At 42.6% G+C, this 15,345-nt stretch overlaps 1 protein-coding gene across 1 annotated transcript; it reads right to left on the bottom strand.

The window, feature by feature from the left end:
- Window positions 1-1,153: 1,153 nt before the first annotated feature.
- kcnj6 (potassium inwardly rectifying channel subfamily J member 6) lies at window positions 1,154-14,395 on the bottom strand. The gene is made up of 3 exons (XM_060056356.1): window positions 14,070-14,395; window positions 3,036-3,951; window positions 1,154-1,773 (listed from the first exon to the last, which is right to left on the bottom strand). Exons 2-3 carry the CDS (start codon window positions 3,931-3,933, stop codon window positions 1,418-1,420), a joined length of 1,254 nt encoding a protein of 417 aa, XP_059912339.1. The 5' UTR covers window positions 3,934-3,951; window positions 14,070-14,395; the 3' UTR covers window positions 1,154-1,417.
- Window positions 14,396-15,345: the final 950 nt, after the last annotated feature.

The raw sequence follows: 15,345 nt of genomic DNA, 5'->3' as shown, positions 1-15,345 counted from the left end.
AAGTGCATAGCCATCCGTCAGCTATTAGTGAGATAAATACACAATGAGAATATCTGTTTAAAGTTGACTGTGCCAATGCCTGACCTGGATCTGATTCAGCAAAGAGAAGTTGTTTTACTCCGCATCAATTTAACCTCCAGGTTAAAAATCCGCCTGTCTCTACAGCTTCAATACTGCCGAGGGAATGGCTTGTTTCATAATAAATGTGACAACACATCACTATAATACATGTTTGAAGGTGAAATTAATTACCATTAAGACAGATCTTCACATCCAGACCGAGCACCAGTCGGATTTGCTGTCCCCTAAACTCGTTAAAATCGGCCTCTTTGAATATGCGTGTATGGGCGCTACGGAGGGAGTCCATTTCAGTTATTGTGCTTGCAGAGTGCTTGCATTACAAGTTACTAGATTAGTGATAATATTCATTGCCTTCTCTCAGGCTAGCTGTTCCCTAACTGCAAATCTTCTTGGGCGGTTTGATCTGGCTTTCTAACATTACTTCCTGGCTGCAGTTGTTAGATGGAATCAACAACGACAGCTGCCCTGATGGTAAAGCATCTCAGCTCTCTCTCAGGGCTGTAGCTGTTGGTAGAAACAGTGTACTTTTGACTCTTCACTGTCCGTTCTTTCTCCACGTAGAATAGTTAAACTGGGAGATTTATTTAAGGCATTCAGTTTTATAAATTATATAATGCTTTTAAGTGTCAAACAATTGCCATTGAGGTGCATTGTAATGGTTAGACTTCTCACAAAGATAAAATCAGATTAAAATCGATTCTGAATTGTTCAAAACATTTAGTAAGTTACATTAGAGTTGTACTAATATAAAACACATTTGCTAATCACCATATCACCGTTATATTCACAGAACTGTGCTGCTGTTACGACACATGCTCACTATGTTTACTTTATTTCACTTCAAATCAACAAAACGTTTAGAATATTTATTAATCTATATGATTTCTATCAAATGTCTCTACTATTTACAGTTGAAACAAAAATTTTATGTACAAAAATACAAATGCTAATTCCCTAGAACTTTAGAATAGAAAATATCGTCATCGAACAGGTTGACATCGTGTGAACAGGTTTACTTTGTGTGGAGAGGTTTACATCGTGTGGACAGGTTTACTTTGTGTGGAGAGGTTTACATCGTGTGGACAGGTTTACTTTGTGTGGAGAGGTTTACATCGTGTGGACAGGTTTACTTTGTGTGGAGAGGTTTACATCGTGTGGACATGCAACATAAGATGAGACGGCAGTCACCCTGGGGTGGTACTGGTAGCACAGGGCTTCCTGGTTAACGCATTGCACCTGGAGGACCTCAGTACCAATCAGAACTCTCAATCATACCTTTGAATCCCCCCTTGCTCAGCCATCACATCCATGCACACATACAGGCCCAGCCTGCTCCTCAGACCTTTGATTCACTCTCTATGCTTCCGATCTCCCCGTTGCGTTCCGGCTGCTTCGTGTCCTCCTTACTGTCCAGGTCCGCCAGTTTCTTCACATTTGACTCCAGATGGGTGTCAGGGAGGCCCTGCTGGCTCAGCTTGCTGGCCAGTGACCAGGTGAGAGGGAGACGCATCCTGCCACTCATGTCTGACAGCTCTCTGGCGCTGCAGCTGGGGGTGGTGGTCTCGTAGATGTTGTGGAAGCTGTTGTAATCCACTTCATAGAAGCCATCTTCCAGGGTGAGAACCGGTGTGAAGCGGTATCCCCACTTGATCTCGCTGCTTACATATGAGCTTCGTGCCTGGCATGTCATACCTGAACATACAAGCCACACAACGGGAGGTTTAGGGGAAGTCGTCTGTTTTAAATCAACACAACACAACACAAAGGAGACTTGTAGGCCTACTGTGTATCAGATATGCATTCATACAATTGCAATAGACATAATGGATCGCCATCAAGGTAAATTTAGCTATATTCACACCCAACAAAATTATGTATTGATTCATTGTTTTACAAAGACTCAAATATTTATAATGTGTTTCATTATCAAATGACAAAGCAGTAAGTACTCGATAATAATATATCTGCAGCTAAACTACTGCTAAATTGCTCAAACTGCCCGTTTGAGAAACAGCCTGCACATAGCATACGACAAGGTAACCAATTAGCCATTAGATGTCCACCAAAGACATTGACGTCGCTTAGCAACCGAATATGCTGGGGTTGATAAGTTACCGGACTACTTGCGGAGTGCTACCAAAGACGTGAATCAGAGGCAAAAAATCCACTTTCCTTGACAGCGGTCATTATATGCTTAGCAACAAAATCTAAAAATAATTCACCCTCAGAAGTTGGGAAGGCCCATGCAAGTGAAAGGAGCTTTCCCCAGCATTTAGAAGAGCCGTGAAATAAGTAAGGGATAATGTATAGAATGCCGGTCATTATCGTTAAAATAAGCCCCGATGGGGCGAACAGGACACCGACGCGAAGCGGAGGTGTCTTGCTTCGCCCTGTCGATAATGACCAGCAACATTCTATACATTATCCTGCTTATTACACGGCGACTTACCAAAACGAAAAAGTAAACACACGGTGTGTCTTTTTACAATTTATTTGTAAAGCGTTCGTAGTGTTGATCAGCGGAGATGTAGTCAGCCAAAGAGGTTGAGTATGCTGGGGTTGATAAGTTACCGGACTACTTGAGGAGCGAAAGATGGCAAAAACATCCACTTTCCTTGACAGTGGACATTATATGCTTAGCAATGGTCAATTATCGAAATATTATTCACCGCCGGATGATGTGAAGGCCCATGCAAGTGAATGGAGGGTTCCAAAGCATTGAGAAGAGCCGTGTAATAAATATAAATAACAACTGGCCATATGTCTAACAACCTCAGATATCAGTTAAATATGAGTTTATACGTTCTTTGAGAACGTGCAATGAGTAAGTTGAGGATTGAGCGATAGAGGAAAACAGCGAATCTTAAAGTATTTAACAGGATATAATAAAGACCTTTAAAATACAAATCTTAACATGACATTCAACAATGGTTTACAGTGAACTATCTGCTTACCTGTGGCCTCCACCATCCCCTCCAGAATGACGACCAACTCCAGCTCGTCTCTCACCAGGCTGGCCTGGGAGATGTCCCAGAAGGGGCTTTGCTGATTGATTTCATGACTTATGATCAGTGGCGACACCAGGAAGAGCCTGTCGTCCCCTGTGTTGTAGCCCACGTTGAGGTCTGTCTGGTTCAGGGGGATGAACTCCCCCTCTTTGGTCTGCTTGGACTTGATGAGCTTGGCCCTGATGGACGCCTCCACGATGTGTGAGTTGCGGAGGTCCCCGACCCTGAACATGAGACACAGCCGACCGTCTCTCATGGAGATAACAGCGTTGGTGGAGAACACGAGGGTCTCCGCACGCTTCTTGGGCTGCGATATCTTGACGAACATGCAGCCCACCATGAAGGCGTTCACGATGGAGCCGAGCACAGACTGGATGAGGAGCAGCAGGATCCCCTCCGGGCACTTATCGGTGATGACCCTGTATCCATACCCGATTGTGGTCTCCGTCTCGATGGAGAACAGGAACGCTGAGACAAACCCATTGAGGTTATTGACACATGGAGTCCACTGGTCATCTGCGATATGATCCAAATCCCCACGGAGGTACGCGATGAGCCACCACATGAAGCCGAAGAAGAGCCAGGTGACTGTGTAGACCAGGACGAAGATGAAGAGGTTCAACCCCCACTTGAGGTCCACCAGAGTGGTGAAGATGTCTGTCAGGTAGCGGTATGTCTCACGGATATTTCCATGGTGGACATTGCACTTCCCGTCCTTCCGCACATACCTCTGGATCTTCTTAGCAGCGGATTTGTCCACCAGCTGTTTAGGGAGGTCTTCACGGGCTGGTTTGGTCCACATGGGCTGCCTCCCGAAGGCCGGACTCTCTACATCTTGCTCCATCTCCCGGTAGATTCAAGCCTAGACACACAAAAATTGTATTTCAGAAACTTGAATGACTTTAAGGAGTTTTCTCAAACGACACAGAATATTTATTTTGATATAGCCTCTAAGTTGCATAGGTTTAAAAGTAATTGTGACGGAAATTGGCTTACTCAGGTATTTAAAATGTTCTGAAAGACATATGCTTCATTGATATAGTCAGCATGCATTAGGGACATGGATGAGGGTTACCTCCTTCAGAAAAAGCCAAACAGTGAAGTGGAAGAAACTCAATAAATAAATCATAGACACATTGGAATGATTGTTAGGGCCAGACATGTTGGTTCCAGCATCTCAGAAATAGCTCATCTCCTGAGATGTTGACGCAATGGGAAATGCGTCATTAAAGTCAAAAGCATTTTGTTCTTACAGGGAGTGTGAAAACAGCAACACACTCTATTACCTCGCTGATCCTGAATGACTGCACTATATCAAATAACTCTAGACCAAACCAATCCACATATATAATAATCTCCACTGACTTTTGCTAATAGTTAGTTATTATAACTATTATTCAATACATAATATAATGTTTTGATATGATTCTGAACCGTATATGAAAATAATAGACATCTGAAATCAGCCAAATGACCTGAAATATATGAAAGGTATGAAATATAACACAAATAAAACATAAATTAGTAAAATAAAAACACAATTCAGTAATATTCATACATACAGCTAGAGCAGGATATTTATTTTTTTAAGCATCAAAAACACGAAAACCGGAAGTAGCAGGTCCTCTCTAGACCAAAAAATCTTTGATTACACTGTTTATTTGGTATGTTTACCATCCTCACTTCCGGGCTTCACTGAATCGCTAGTCAGGCTGCTAGCCCTCCACCAATCAGAATGGTAAAAGAATGACCGACTCGAATGGCTGATTACACATGTTGAATCGGCTAAAATGTACGCCGACGTGGCCGATTTGAGCGACCACACCAAATAGACTCATGTCACCGATGCCGATTTTCTCACCGACGCCGATATTCGGTCCGTTGTGGGCTTGCCTTACGGGGGAGGAAAGGTAAAGGTTGTTGGGTTAATTAGGAGAGAGATCAGGGTGTCAGGCAGGTGAATGGGAAAACCAGGTGCGGACTATGACAGTTAACTGTTAACTGTACATAGCTAAACAAGCAAATGAAAATTAAATACCAACGCAACTGAAATGTTTATATTGGACTATTAACAATATTATAAACGACGTAGGTCGCCCATAATCTTTCAAGTAATCAATACGTCCGTGCCTGTTACAGCCAATGCAATGATATGTGTGTTTCGGGCAGTGCCGCTGCTAGCTATTTTGGGGCCCTAAGCATAACTCCTTTATGGTCGTCGTCGTCCCCCCAAATTCCCCCTACCAGCCCCCTGTGCTGAATTGTTGACGGGGGGGGGGGGGGGGGGGGGGGGTAGCAAACAATTGTTGACGGGGGGGGGGGGGGGGGGGGGGGTTTGTGAGAGCTCATCAGCACAGGTGGAGGTGATGTGAGGCTGGATGAGAAAACTATTTTTGACCATAATACCGTAAGGCATCCGTTCTTTGGATCTTTTAAATAAATGGTTAATCGCAAGCAGAGGAACGTGAGAGTTATTGAATGCACGCGTCCAACAGCTGAACCAGTCTACAAATCCCTCGGCGACTTTAAGTGATAAAAAGTCTCCACAGTGCCTTAAAACCATCAATTGCTAACATAGCATAATGTTAGAAATAAAACTAACCTTGCATCGCATGAATCATCGTATTTTGAGGGACTACTTTCTCGGTAACGGAGCCAGTAACCTAGGTATCAGTCCGCCGCTGCCGTAGCCTACTACCAGGAATTAGTGGTGGATTTAATGATTCGTTTCCGTGACCCAGTTCGCGTGATTCAGTTCGCCACGAGGAGTCGTTCGCGAATCGTTCGTTTGTTCGTTCGTTCATTCGAGTTTCCGGTAGCACTAACTCCACTGAGTCTGACTGACTCAGCTGAGAACCGTGCAATGGGGTCCATTCCATGATGCGATTTACCGCTACCGGAAACCAGGCTGAACGAACATACGATTCGTGAACGGCTCCTCCCAGTTCAGTCGAGTTTCCGGTGAATCGATTCACCGGAAACTCGACTGAACGTGGAGGAGTCGTTCGCGATTCAGCCTAGTTTCCGGTAACGGTGAATCGCATCATGGAATGCACGCCATTGCACGGTTCTCAGCTGAGTCAGTCAGACTCAGTGGAATTAGTGCTACCGGAAACTCGTTCATTCGTTCAGTCGAGTTTCCGGTGAATCGAATGGTGAACGAGACGACCGAACGAACGAGAGATACGAACCGGTTCGGTTAGTTCGTCCTAAAGACTCGTTCATTCGAACCGGTTCGCGAACGAACGAGCCAACACTACCAGGAATATAACACTGCTGCTGAGACACAGCAATTCCCTCAAAATGCAATGCAATGCAAGGTTGGTTTTATTTCTAACATTATTCTATCAACACAGACATTTACATCTATAGTCTGGTGCTATAATTGATTTACCTCGGGTGTACTGTGGAGTGGGTAAGACGGTTTTATTAGCAGGCTAGCATTGCCCGTTGACTTGCGCTAGCCTAGCACGAGCGAACTCTGCAACTAGAAGGACTGAATGAAATGTGTTGAAAACTGTCTCCAATGATAAAGAACACAAAGGCTAACTCAGGAATCAGTCCCTATGTCTAAAATTCCGAACTACACCTTTAACACTGAATTTCATACATTGAATTTTGATGCTGACTTTGGCGGGTTGAATTTTAGGACGTTGAAAATATTTGAGTTTAATATTTGAACATAGAATTTTTAACATTGTAAAATGAAGGTGAATATGATTTATTGAAAATGTAAAGTGTTTTTATTTTCAAAACCCGATGGCACCTGAGCCAACGTTGGCGCATTTTCTTTAATAGGCCCAAGTATTGTCCACATAGCCAGCATTAATGGAGTCATTTTGTAGTTTTAAAGGCACCCAGTGCAACTTTCGAGGCTTAAAAATAAACATTCAATTTCTAGTCTTTTTTACACGTAGTAAGTTTCAATAACTCCATACCATTACATACCGACATTTAAGCAGCAAAGATGAGACGTCGTTGTGTGGTGAGAACTGATACAAAATCGATAACAACAACAATGCCGCCATTTTCTTTATTTTTTGTAACCTACAATAAATAAAGCAGGCTTCCAGTCAATGGAAAAATGGCTTCTCCCCACCGGCGATTGTTGTTGTTTACGATTTTCTATCAGTTCTCACCACACAACGACGTCTCATCTTTGCTCCTTGAATGTCGATATGTAATGGTATGGAGTTATTGAAACTTACTACATGTACAAAAGACTAGAAATTGAATGTTTATTTTTCATTGAATGTTTACATAAAGTTGCACTGGGTGCCTTTAATAGCTTTTTATAACTACCATGCCTATGTGTAAAGAGTTCACCGTTCAAAGCGGGATGTTTATTGCGGGGGAGGAGCCGTGGCGGCAGTTGCAATCGTAGTTCCCGGTTAGTGCACCACAGAGTAGTCGATTTGGAACTACACTGACATCTGAAAATCAGCGCACTTAGTGAGTGCGTTAGTGTACTACGTTTAAGTGTACTCATGGAAGTATGGATATCGGAACACAGCACTGGTGTTTTCTAACGCAACTCTGAGATGACGTCACGTTGGGGAGAGTGGTGGAAAGTAGCCTCAGCCTAGTAGGCTACTAGAACTACGCCGTCTAAGAGGTGGCAAGAACCACAAATAACATGTATGATGGTCCACAGCCGTATAATTTCGAACATGTCAGACGTGACAGGGCGAATGAGGAACTGCCGACTACTGATGTCCGTCAAAGCCAATTAAATGCAGGTTCAGAGTAGAACGAGTGGAGAGTTGCTATCATTTAGCAACGCAGCAACGAGTGCTGGAGCTAGTCTATGAACAGCACAGCATACAATAACGACAGTCTTTTTTTACTGTCAGTGAATAGCACCGATTGAAAGTCAACGTTTTCTTTATATCTAGTGACAGTATATATATAGAGTGATTATGTCGTTATGTCGTTCAGATAAGTACCGGTAAACTTAGTGAGATGATCTAGATCAGGGGTGTCAAACATACGGCATACGGAGATGATTTGATCAGGCCTGCGACTTGTAGAGCATACATTTTCGAGAAAGTCAGTCAAAAAAAAGTATGTCTCTGGGCCATTCCTGTGATGATGAGTTATGATTTTTTAAAGAAATTACCAAAATGCTCACTCCAGCCGCTAGGGGGCAGCCAAAATAAAAAAAGGAAGGAATGCCGCACTTGTCCTTGTTTCACCACAATTAAGAAATTATCAAGGGTGACATCCCCATGACCAAAATGTCTTTGTCAAAAAGAAGAAAATTGGACACAGAGTGCAGATTTTTCCAGGAAAAATGGACTGAGAATTATTTATTCAAAGAGGTGAATACAAAAGCAGTGTGCTTGGTATGTAATCAGCAATAAAAAAATAATATTCTGCGCCACTATGAGACTCATCATAAAGAAAATTATCACCATTTGAAAGGACAACTAAGAAAAGAGGAGATAGACAAATTGTTAGCTGGTCTGAAGAAACAACAGTCTACTTTTACTTTCAGCCGCGAGGTCAGTGATGCAGCAGTGAAAGCCAGCTACCTTATTGCTCACGAGATAGTGCAAGCATCCAAGCCATTTTCTGATGGTGAGTTCGTGAAAACATGCATGCTGAAGGCTGCAGAAGTCGGGTTCCTTGACAAGTGATCTGCCTTTGCCAACATTAGTCTGTCGAGGAACACTGTCGCAGATAGGGTAACAGAGCTCTCAGGAGACTTGGGCAGCCAAATGAATGGCAAAATCAAGTCATTTATTGCTTTTTCGGTTGTAATTGATGAGAAAACTGATGTAACAGATATTGCTCAACTGGCTATATTTACAGTATTTGGGGTGTTGATGAGCCTTTGACAATCACCGAGGAGTTCCTTGAGTTGGTGCCTATGAAGGACACTACAACAGCGAAAGACATATTCAGCACTCTCGTTGGAGCGCTGGACAAGGTCAGAGTGGACTGGTCCCGTGCCGTCAGCCTGGCTACAGATGGCGCACCATCAATGGTCGGGAGAAAGACAGGCGTTGTAGCAAAATTCCATGAGAAATAACAGTCCGCAAATGGGGGACAAGAATTGTTGGCATTTCACTGTATTCTGCATCAAGAAGGGTTGTGTTGCAAAACACAAAAAAATGGGTCATGTTATGAGTGTGATTGTAAAAACTGTAAATTTCATCAGAGCGCGAGGTCTGAATCACCGTCAGTTTGACACTTTTCTCAGAGATAATGAAATTCAGGCTGGCCTACCATACCACACTGAAGTACGGTGGTTAAGCCGAGGTGCCGTGCTCAAGCGTTTCTTTAAGCTACGAAAGGAAATTGGACAGTTCATGGAGAAAAAGGGTAGCCCAGTGAAGGAACTTAAACGTCTGCAGTGGGTGCAGGAGCTTGCCTTTATGGTGGATATTACACAGCAACTGAATAATCTTAACAGTATCTTAACTCAGTATAACGACAGTACACGCTCATTCAAGTTAAAACTGTCGCTCTGGGAGACGCAGCTTTCTAGCGGTGACACCGCCCACTTCCCATGTCTAACAGCTGTGCGTGCGACCGGACGTAATGCTGATATGGATCAATACAAAGACAAGATAACAGGATTGATGCAGGAGTTCGAGCGGAGGTTTCAGGTCTTCAGTGAACTAGAGAAGGAATTTGCAATTTTTCGCTCGCCATTTACAGTCAAGCCTTATTACATGCCAGCTGACATCCAACTCAAGATAATTGACTTGCAATGTAATACCAATATGAAGGAGAAATTTGCGTCGGTGGGCTTGGGCACATTTTATCAATATCTCTTGCCAGGGTACCCCAAATTAACATCCCTGGCTGCAAAGGTTTTATCCATGTTTGGGACTACCTAGCTTTGTGAACAGGTGTTCTCTGTAATGAACCTAAATAAAACAAAGCACCGCTCAAGGTTAACAAACACACACTTGAATGACATTGTGAAATGTGCTGCGACTCAAGATTTGACAGCTGATATTGATGCACTCGTAAAGGCTGAAAGATGCCAAGTTTCAGGAGCCAACAGCAGCAAATAGACTGCAGTGAGAAAAAAAAAAGTTAATCATCAAGCAGGCCTGGGCCTAATTCTTGTGATGCTCTTTCAGAAATGTTTGCACTCTGATGAATACAGATCTTTAAAATAAGTTTACTCAGGTTTCATGTTAAAAGACAATGAATATTGTGCAGCATATCATTCTCAGCTTCAGTAGCCTACAAAACTGTTTGATCTGATGTAGCCTAATCTCATAGCTCATGCACTGCTATGACTTTTATGTTTGTATATTTTATTTATATGTGCACATTTACATTTTCCAGGCAGTATGATAGCTTTCTTCATAGCTCCCACTTGAGTTTGTTTAGTGTGGTGAGTTGGTTCAGGTGTTCAGATGTAAAAAATTATTCACTCTACTCTATATAAAATAAACCAGTTGTTAATGAATGTGAAATGCTTTTTATTTCAATTCCATTGGCCTATCTGTGAATAAATGTGTTGTGCTAATATAGATCCTTGTGATCCGTGATTATGTAGGCTACAAATGTAGGCTGAATGATAAAGCATAGTACTAAAAAACAAAGCTAAAGATTTGGAGTTGACGTAGGTTATTTTGCCATTATTTTACTGGTCCGGTCCAGTAAATCAGTATGTGGCCCCTGAACCAAAATTTGTTTGAGGCTCCTGATCTAGATACAGAAGGCATAATGCTAGCTATGGGCTAACCTTCCAGTCCCAGCTGTGAAATCCCCCCCCAGATAATCCCTAATTGAATCTTTCCCCCGACATTGTAAACACATTACCGATTAGTTATCCCACGTGTTGATGGTAGCCTACTAGCTCCAGTAACAACATCTTTGCCTGCATCTTTGCCACTAGGCTTTTACCCAGTGTGCGAAATACCCATCAATATTTGGGGTGGTCCCCATCTCCCGATTGTTGTGCAATATCAATCAAAATCTTCTCAATATGCAGTAGGCCTATAACATTAAAATATTTCATGGCTGCAAGCAAAGACAATCAGTCTATAGCCTACATGACAACACACAAACGCACACACTTAACAATTTTGATAATCCGATATGCCATAGTATTCATAAAGACACACTGAGGCTACATTGTCTAAAGTTGTTTGGATGCACGTTGTTTTAAAACAAGGAGAGGCAAAGTTGTGCATTAACAGGACAATAATTGGCACAAATCTGGCGCAGAAGAGCAATCAACTGAATAAATGCCAGGTGTAGCCTATTAGACTCGCAATTGTAAATGAGTGACTGCAGTATGAAGGATCGTGGTGTGGCATTATTTAACCATCCATTTACAGCAAATACGATCAGACAGATACATCAGTGGACACATACACAAAGCACATTCGTCCAACCTGGCGGACGCTGGCAGACAGCCCACAACAAGCCAAACCCCAGCACGGCGGGTGTGCTCTCTCACTTGCTCTCGCACGGACGTACACAATAACTCCAACTTCTCCAACTCCTAGGCTAGGCTGCTTCACTAAGAACACAACCAGCAACAAGGCCTTCATAACCATGCAGTATGCTGAAGCCGGGAAGGACACACGCACAGTCGCACACACTCATCTTATGCACATCAATCAGTTTTATCATCAACATTCAGTCACTGCATCTATGTCTATCTATCTATCTATCTATCAACGCATGTGTTTAGTTTTAATGTGATTTTTATTGTCTACGTCCAGTCAGACTTCTTGTCTCCCTTGTTCTGTGTGGTCTTGTACTGTCCTGTGTGAGCCGAATCACCTAAATGAATTGACGTCACATACGAGACATGTAGTCTCTCATTGTGTTTTCTCTACAGCCTTTAACTGAACAATTTTGCACAATAAATGGTCAAACTCTTGACATGAAAAATTATCATTTAAATCAACATATCTGTAATCCGGGGCATATAAAGACTGGGACCAGAAAAAATTACTTTCTCTCCATTGAAACCCATTCATATTTTTCGATCTCATAGGTCCCATGGGCTCTACCAGAAGGGGCGTGACTTCGCCACACTATAGAGTGGCGAAGTCACGCCCCTTCCGGTAGAGCTCATGGGACCTATGAGATCGAAAAATATGAATGGGTGTCAATGGAGAGAAAATAATTATTTTCTGGTCCCAGTCTTTATATGCCCTGGATTACACATATGTTGTTTGTGGATTTAAAGGATAATTTTTCATGCAAAGAGTTCGACCGTTTATTGTGCAATTGTTCAGATAAAGGCTGTAGAGAAAACACAACGAGAAAGACTACACGGCTCGTATGTGACGTCACGCTCCCTGCGACTGGCGTGGAGAAGACCAACAATGAAACTCTGCACGTGCCCCGACTTATAATGGTTTTCACCTCTTTCTATGGTTTTATCCTCTCCTTGAAAAAAAGTGGTGAAGTGGAGCAGAGAGATCGCCATCTCTGTACCGAGTTCCAAGTGCGGGTGTGGTGACGTATATCATATGCGTCGAGAGCAGCGAAGAGCTGTAGTTCACAAAGCGGCCTCACATAAAACCTAAAATTATCAAACTTCTTCACGAAAATTTTTAGTTTTCTTTGCATGAAAAATTATCATTTAAATCCACAAACAACATATCTGTAATCCAAGGCATATAAAGACTGGGACCAGAAAATAATTATTTTCTCTCCATTGACACCCATTCATATTTTTCGATCTCATAGGTCCCATGAGCTCTACCGGAAGGGGCGTGACTTCGCCACTATATAAAGCTCGCAAATTTATTGCTGTCTCAAGACAGCTTTTCATTGGCCCAAGAAAATTCGCCCTCGGGTCGCACTAGCGTGCGCCCCAGGCCAATGGTATCGCTTTTTCTTTTTTGTTATCACCAAATGATTGGACAATTCAGCTAATCAATCAAATAGGCTACCTCCCTCAGCAGCATTCGCGCAACACAACTACATGGAGAGAAGAGATAGATCGCTAACCACCCATTTCAGTGGAGGAATTGGACTCCCCAAGCAATGTTATAATAAAAAGGAGCAAGTAAGTTAGGCCTACATAGATAAGTCTTTCAGCCTGTAGCATATAAACTGAATAAATAGTAGGTAGGCCTAACAGGTAGTGGCCAACCCCAAAATGCACTAGAATGAGAATACAGGAAATCAAATCTACTAAAAAAATAAAATTCTGGGGGACCCCCAGACCCCCGTCGATTACAGCGCCCCACCAACATTTTTGATCACCAGCCGCCATTGCTGATAACCCAAACCCTCCCGGTCCAAATCCAGTTGTGTACTACTACTTTTCTCTTGCAGAATAAAGTGAATTATTAGTTGAGATTTGGTTCCCCCCCTCTCCCCCCCACCCCCAATATTGACTCAAGGTCTACTGCCTTGCTTCACTCCCAAAACACTCGACTACCTTAGACTGCTAAATAAACATTTTCCCCATATGAGCATCGCGTCTTTAAGTACCCAACAGTGTTTCATGGAGTGGACAGGAGGCTGCATAAGAGATGTGTCGGACATAGTGCGCCCACGCGCCACATCTTATAACTGGGAGATCTCTCCGTCGCCATGGAGACGAGCTCCTCATCCATTAATAATAGACTGGTTCAACTGGTTAAACAGTCTTCAATCAATTCATCTATCTCCCAACAGATGTCTATTACTCCGAGTTATTAAAGGACAGAATGATCAGTATACCACGGAGCTCGGAACAACAGTTCGACAGGATCGACAGTCTTTTTTTTTTTTTGTATGAGAGGATTTCATAAAATAGTCTAAAGGCAAAAAAGACAGATCTTGGAAAGATTTGTAATTAGCCTTTTATAAAGCAATTCGAATTCTACTTAGAAATATGGCGTGGACTGAATGAGAGCAGGGGCCGTTCGTCTCTAGTCGTGTTCTCTGTTTTCTGCAGATGTGGGGGTTGGACGGTAGACTACAACACTGTAACGGGCTACACGCACAACAATACATATAGGCTACATATAAAGAAAGACGGAGGCTAAAGGGACTCACCTTATGGATTAATGTGTCGTTGTCATCACCGTGATTCTGCTCTGCACGGTGTGCTATCGGATCGCTCAGGACCAGTTCTATTTTTAATGCATCCTCTCCTCCATCGTTTTAGTGAAGGATTCATTTCCTGTCACTCGGTGAACGATACTCCCCCTCCTCTTCCACCCGAGGAGAGGCAGCCCTGATAGAGAGGTGGAGAGAGAGAGAGAGAGAGAGAGAGAGAGAGAGAGAGAGAGAGAGAGAGAGAGAGAGAGAGAGAGAGAGAGAGAGAGAGAGAGAGAGAGAGAGAGAGAGAGAGAGAGAGAGAGAGAGAGAGAGAGAGAGAGAGAGAGAGAGAGAGAGAGAGAGAGAGAGAGAGAGAGAGAGAGAGAGAGAGAGAGAGAGAGAGAGAGAGAGAGAGAGAGAGAGAGAGAGAGAGAGAGAGAGAGGTTGATCAACAGGTGGCGCCCCAGCCCTCCCTGTGGGACGGTATAAATCGGTGGACCTTCTCTTGGTCCTAGCCCCTTTTTTGGGTCCTAACCCCTTCTCAGGTCAACATCTTTTTTTATTTTCTAGTTTGTGTGTCTGATTCTAATTTCTTTTTTAAACCAATATAGGATTAAAATTATGTTGGTTTTTTTATGTTTAATTCCTTCTATATTCTTAAATATTCTTAATCCCAATCCGTAATCAATCATATTCTGGTGTTTGATTGATAAATGTTTTAAAGCCAGAGCTGCTCAAACTATATTAATACTTTTGTCATTATGTACAAATTATCCAGAACAAACGTGCATAACGTGATTGCGTCTGTTTGGATAATCACATGAAAAAGATAAGAAAACTGTGCAAACCAAGTCTAATACAAGATAAGACACCTGTATTACAATTATAATATGGATACATTTAAAATCCATGTGTTGACAGGTATGACTTGTAGGATCTTCTCTGACTGCATCAGAAACAGAAACACACACACATACACATGACCATACACGCAGGCACACACACACACACACACACACACACACACACACACACACACACACACACACACACACACACACACACACACACACACACACACACACACACACACACACATACAAAGTCTATTTCCTGTAAACACAGGGAGGTTAATAACAAACTTAAGGATATGCAGAGACACACTAAGGAACACTTCAAGGTCATAGAAGTTAAACTGGTAATTTCAAATGGAGAGCAATTATATTGTTTTTGCACGTCATTGTTTTTATGAACTCTTTTTCTTTGTTATGAAGAATTATCCCAACAAAGA

The sequence above is a fragment of the Gadus macrocephalus genome, chromosome 7 (assembly GCF_031168955.1).
Source record: "Gadus macrocephalus chromosome 7, ASM3116895v1".
Taxonomy (NCBI): Eukaryota; Metazoa; Chordata; class Actinopteri; order Gadiformes; family Gadidae; genus Gadus; species Gadus macrocephalus.
Note: the sequence above shows the minus strand (reverse complement) of the source record. Positions and strands in the feature narration are given on the sequence as shown.